At 40.4% G+C, this 6,557-nt stretch overlaps 1 protein-coding gene across 1 annotated transcript in view; it reads left to right on the plus strand.

Moving 5' to 3' along the window:
• Positions 1–361: 361 nt before the first annotated feature.
• PTPRC (protein tyrosine phosphatase receptor type C) overlaps positions 362–6,557 on the plus strand; it is a 139,921-nt gene continuing 133,725 nt past the window's right edge. The window contains exons 1-2 of the mRNA XM_045298091.1: positions 362–438; positions 871–986. Coding sequence (XP_045154026.1) covers positions 914–986 — 73 coding nt within the window. The 5' untranslated portion in view covers positions 362–438; positions 871–913. The remainder of the gene's footprint in view (positions 439–870; positions 987–6,557) is intronic.

Consider the following 6,557-nt stretch of genomic DNA (forward strand, 5'->3'; position numbering starts at 1 on the left):
CACACACACACACACACACACACACACACACAAACTTTGGTAAAAGACAGCTCTTCTCCCCATCAGCGGTCTCACATTCTGATTTACAGAAGCGTTATTTTTGAAGCAGGATTTGCCGTAGGAGAAGTGACATTCAGATTCTGTCCCTAGCCCCACCAAGGACATCTGTGAAAGATCTGGGGCAAACCAGAAGTGCTCTCAGAGTGCCTTTGCACAGGAAGTGGATTTGACTTCAATAACTGTCAGATTGCCAGGTTTTGAATGGCCTACTGGTAAGCGATACTGGCTGACTTACATAACCAGAGAGGCAGGCAGCAGTTTGCTCATTCGTTTTGGTCTTCTTCATAAATTAGAACATTGTTTATGGATTTAGTTACTTTGGCATCTTGCCAGCCCTGTTTAGTTATAATTACGAAGTATCTGTTTTTCATCTATTAGGTAAAATATTATTTATTATTCCGAGGGGATCTGATTTTAAAAAAGAAAGTTGCAGCAAATATTGCAAAATAGTATCATTTGGAGAGTATGAAAAATGTCTTCTTTGAGGGAAACCTTTTTAGAAAGATCTACTGATTTAGCCTAATCGCTTGCATTCTGAAAGTAACAGGCCATTGCGCTGCTTTGAACAACTCTCTTGACTTCCTGCATAGAGGACCTTTGACTGTATTTTTGGAGAAGTTGGTAAAACTGAATCTGACATCATCGCCTCGTACATGTAGCTAGCAAGTGGTTTGTTCTTGGGCTAACAGAGGAGGAAATTACTCCCTCTCTGATAAGACAACAGTCAAGAGTATGCATTTAGCTCTTTTATTTTTGATTCAGTTTTGCCGGGAAAACTTTGATAGAGATAACCGTTATTTTGCCTTCCAGAAGGACGCATGCTGTTTCTTAAGGCTCCAGCTGATTTCCAGAGATGACCATGGATGTGTGGCTTAAGCTTTTGGCGATTGGTTTTGTCTTTCTCAACGTGGAAGTGCTCGTCACAGGTAGGCCCCCGGAGATTGACATTTCTCTTTGATTTTTAAAAATTTCCTTTTGGAAGAACATTGGTTGGAAATAGGGGGAAATTTTTAAGGAAGTGTTGGTGTTTGGAAATGCGGAAGGCCGATGTAAAATGGTCGAGGCTGTTTTAAACCAGCGAGATCTGCTTGTTATGTGACTGTTACTATTTTTTAAAAAGCATGAATTTTAGGGAGAAATTAGGATTTAAAAGCCTGTCAGTTTTTATCTGTATCTTTGCTTATAAACGGAAAAGGGGGGAACAGCAACATGAGTTCCTGATGCCCAAGTGTGACATGAGCGTGTGTATGCAAGACAGGGGGCTTTTTAGTGACAAAATAGGTGCCTCGTCATTTTTTTCAACATGAAAAGTCATAAAAATATTTAAAGTCATAAGGTAGCTTTCATGGCCTGCAATCCACTTATTCAGACCTGGAGTTTGGTTCCTCAAAATTTGATTAATAGTGAAAATATTTTATTGACTACTTAATTATATGATTACTCAAAATAATATATTTGGGCTTGTAAAGAAATATTAACGGTTGGCAAATCCATTACACAGATTGTGCTTTAAGATTGCAGTTCCACATGAACAATGTCGGTGAAGTGGTGCTCTGGAAATGCTCGTGGGGCCACCGCCCTTCCTGGGAGGTGGGTGAAAAGTGGGGCCTGAAGGAGATAACATATTTAAATTCCAAGAGCCATGCAAATGTTGTGCTCCATAGAACACGGTCACTGATTGGACCTCGCGGACCTATTTTAATTGCAGGTCTTTGTATACTTAGGGCTTATTTGATGGACAGTCCTGGAAGAATTTTTTTTAATGGATCATGAACACATTTTAGTTGATTCTTAAATGGAACTAATAAATTGATATTTAGTATTCCATCTCAAAATGAATCCCCAAACCTTATTTGTTTGATTGCAAGGATGTTAAAGGTGACATTATTTCAGCCATCTCTGAAAAGTCACAGGGAAAAAAAATAAAGGCAGTAAAGAAAGAAAGAAAGAAAAATCATGATTTTTCAAAATCTAGCTTGTGGATGTGAGCTCTGCAATAATTTTGGTTGTTTTCCACACTCTTCTTTTCTTTGAAATGCAAAACATGAGCCACCCTGCCGCGTCACATTTCTGTGGATCTTGTTGCTAGTGGAGGGGAGTACCGGGAAATGCAGTTGGAGACCCTCTCTGCCCGCAACCCCTGGGCCAGCCCCGACACCCCAGAAGGATGGACTGAAAAAACAAACACACTCCATAGATGAAGCTTTTTGTCTTAATATAAAAACTGTGAAATCGCTAACTCTATAAAGTTATTTATCCCAATCAAAATCAAATTGTAGTGAATACTAATTGAATAGACGTATTTGTGTGTATTATCAGGGCATATTTCTATGAAAACATTTCCAATCAGGAACCGTAGAGTATTTCTACATGACCATAAAGAAATGCGGATATATACAACATTTCAATTTAATATATTACAAAGTGTTTTTTCTAGAGATACGTCTTTTGCTTCATAATGCAAGCATGAATGTAGCAGAACTAGAAAGTGTTCACAGGTCTTCCTAGTCTTGAAGTAGAGACGCATGTCTGAAGAACACGCATCGACATTCACTGGAGCCTGCAATCGTTGTTCTTTTAGCTTCTATGAGCCATGTTGTGGGTCAGTGTACATTTTCACATTGCTGGCATTTTAAACTGTATATTTTCCTTTGTCAGATATACACACATTGGGCTACATACTTTATTTTAGTGTGTTAAAATTTAGTATAGTGTCCACAGAGGATATTAAATAAGCAGGAGATAGAGGAAAATTTTATGTTGTCTACTACTTTAGAGGCACCAACAAATAGAGACTTAAGTCATGAGAAATAAATTATCTGAATTCAAATATTATCTGAATTGGGGGCATGAACAAGGCCAAAGTTAAGCTTTGTTAGGGTCATGACAATGCTCTGTTTACTTTTACACAAACGTTCACTGTCTTACTCTTTGCTCTTTATGGTGGTAACTGGGAACCTAAGCTTTGCTAACATCTCTAAACAATCCAGGGAAGAAGAGCAGTTTTGAAAATTGGGTGATGAGTGAGTATTCTCTAGCTCTCACCAAGGTGCTATGCCAGGTCTTTTTCTATCCAGCTACCAGAGCAGTTAAGATTCATTTCCCGGAAATAAGTCTTCATAGTTTCCATTTACGTTAAGAAGTCACCTCTCATGCTACAAACATGTACTCTCCTTTTCAGATCACAGGCCTTCAACAGAAATTATCCATTTCACCCATTAAGCAGCCCTATTCATTTCTAAATATTCGACAATTTGGAGTCTGGGGATCTGAGTTTGATTATACATTGATTTTTTATTAGGAATTTCTTTCCTAATAAACATCTACCTGTGACGATTACTCTTGTTAGAATTTGAAATGCCTCTTGGGGCTGGGGGGAATGGGGTTTAGGATTCACAGGTCCTTTCCTCTTTTGCTCTAAGTGACTTGTATGGGAACAAAGTGATTAGCCTAATAGAGCTTTTCTCTTTGGGGGGCTGTTTTACATCTTTTCATTAGTGACCCTAGGGTGAACATCTTTATCCTGCAGACAAGATGTACTTATGTCTATATCTGTGCATGCATTTACCCAGTAGCTCCATGGGAGCTGGCCCCTGGTGACCGTCACAACCAAGGAAACCCGATGATGTGGCTGTTCTACTCTGTCACCCGGGGTCTCCATGAGTCAGCATTGGCTTGGTGGCCCCCAGAAGCAACAACAACAGACTAGTTTTCCAAATGTGTCCACTCTGGAAACATGGGAGTTCTATGTTCAGCTCTTGGCCCATTTTACTCTTCTCCCCACTCTGAGTTCTGATGGTCACCTACTATGTGTTGCAGCAGGAGATTCGACACCTCTAAATGTGGAAGTGTGGGACTGATCTCCTTCCCTAAATTCAACCAATTAAATCCTCTTAATTCCTGATCTCGAAAATGTTTCTCACCCTCATACCCACTGCTGTCACCTTCATTATGTTTTTATCATCTCTCCTTTGGAATACTGTAATAGTTCACTAATCAGTCAAACGTATTTCCTTGCTTTCTTTTGATCCTCTGTTTCTTTGAACATTGATAAAAGGAAAACCTCCCTGACACCTCATTATTGTTTTTGGTATGTATTTGGCAGTGCTCGCCAAAGCTCCAGCTTTACTAAAGACAGGGGTGTGAGCCTTCAGTGAACTTTTTTTTGGTTCTTGTTCTTCTTTTATGCTTGACTAAAAGAGAACAAGCCAGAGGTAGACGCAGCACGCGGTTTCTTACACTTCCTCAAGCCCTTCAAGGCCCTGCACACATCCTGTCTCCTCTCTGACGGCCTCTTCTACCACGCTGGCCCCTATCACTCTGCTGAAATCGGACACTTTTTACCACCTCTCTCTGGCAAATTTCACATACTATCGCAATTTGCTATCCTTACTTATTATACTGCGAGCTTTCAAATGCATTTACTGCCATGCTAATCTACATAAAAGTAGAAACTGGATCTTAGGGTATTTGGGGTACCTAATTTGTGACTAGATACAGAATACATATGGAAGCGTTTATGTGATAAGATTGAAGCTTCTGGTAGTAGAAGAGCAGGTGAAGGAAGAGGGAAAGGGGAAGGTCAAGTGGGAGAATGAGAGCAACTGGATGGTGTTATCTGGGTTCATTGTGTTTGCTTTGGACCTAGATCTTTACAGGTCTTACCCTCTCTTCCTCCCTTCTCTTTATTTCTTTCATTTACACCTTCCATTTTGTGCTCCAGTGGTATGCATGGCTTCTTAAAAATCCTCCTGGAAGAATGTCTGCTCTAAGTTTTCCTTGACCCATCGTTTGCATGTTCTTGCGAAGGGTCTTTGGTGGGTCTGTTGATTACTCCTGGCAGAGACGCTTATAGGAAGCATGGCATGAGAGATTGAACGAATGCAATTCGGTCCAGTGGCGAGGGCCAGTTAGTTCTTCATAAGTGTGCTGTCTTGGCCACTGATGATGGCGTTGTGGGGGCAGCTGCGAATGAGTAGGCGATAGCTGCTGTGTTCTATTGCAAGCATACAGGAAGTTTGCCAAGAGTCTGAGAATTTTTCCTTACTAATAATGTGATCATGAATTTCAGTCTGAGTAGGTGAAGAGCCTTGATTTGTAATGAGGTTGATTCATTCTGTGGGTGAAAGCGCATGGTTAAGGAGGACAGGTGTTGTGTTCAGACCCAGTAGGAAGTAGGTCCCACATGCACACAGAGAGAACGTGTCATCGCTACAGACATTTTGAAGTTTATGAGAGTATTTGCATGGAGGAGAATAGGGAGGGGAGTTTAACTTGGGCTCAGTTTAGAGGTGATTTCAGTGTAGTCTAAATTCCTTTTCCAGTACTATATATTCAATCGCATTCCAGTTGTCTTATTACCAGAGGGTTAGTGGCATGGTTTTCACATACTCCAGTAAAACACTGTGGGGAAAGACAGAAGGGAGAAGCAAAATGTTAGAAGTCATTCGTTTAGCAAGATGAAGCAACATCTCTTGCTATGTAATACACGCATATGTAGAAATGAAAATTGGAGTCATCACTAGCCTGTTAATGTAGCCCAACAAATATTTGGACTAGAAAATACATAATTTCCACCTAAATTATTTGCTTTTCATCAATATTACTTCTTATAGGCTGATGTGCCAGTTTCGATTTAGTCTATCAAAAGAGTCTAGCCAAATTCTTTGTCAACAGTTCTACCCTATAGGACAGGGTAGAACTGTTCTGTGGGTTTCCAAGACCGTTAATCTTCATAGGAGTAGAAAGTATTGTTTTTCTCTCGACGATTAGCTGGTGCTTTCGAAATGTTGACCTTGTGGTTCTCAGCCCAACAGCAACCAGTCCACCACCGGAGTTCCTGTCCAAAGCGGTGTGGGGCGAGGGTATTGCAAGCATAGTATTGCAGGCCCAGGAATGACCAGGAAAAACAGAAAATTCATATGACAACAGAAACCATCTTCCTTTTCCAGACAGAACAAGCATAAAGCCTACCTTAGTCGATTGAGCAAGTATCTTGCATGTCAATTTATAGGACCTTCCATCAATTCCCTTCTGTGAAGGTAACCAGCAGGACCATCCAAGTGTAACTAAATTCTGCCAAATTTAGTACAGTTTTGGGTCCTTAGCTATAAAGTGAGATTCCTGTGTGGCCCCAAAGATTAGGGATGACTATTACCCTAAAAAAGTCAATGGCTGTAACAAACTCAGAGATGTCTCTCAAGAAAGGTCTGATGAGCTGCTTCCCAAAGACTTCCGCTTTGGACATCCCATGCAGCCGTTCTCTCTGCACACGTGGAGTTGCCGTGACTCAGGATTGACTTGACAGCAACTAACAGCAGCAGCTATAGAGCGATGAAAGATGAAGAACAAATTTTATGCTGAAAATGAGACAGTAACTGTCTGAAATGAATTTTACTGAAATTTGATTTCTCCCAGAGAAGTTAGGTCTATGATGACATTACAATCGCAGGTCAATAATATTCTGGTGAAAATGTTCACTTTAATATATTGGAAAA

The sequence above is a fragment of the Echinops telfairi genome, unplaced genomic scaffold, assembly GCF_000313985.2.
Source record: "Echinops telfairi isolate 266 unplaced genomic scaffold, ASM31398v2 ScPeMD7_7424;HRSCAF=8462, whole genome shotgun sequence".
NCBI lineage: Eukaryota > Metazoa > Chordata > Mammalia > Afrosoricida > Tenrecidae > Echinops > Echinops telfairi.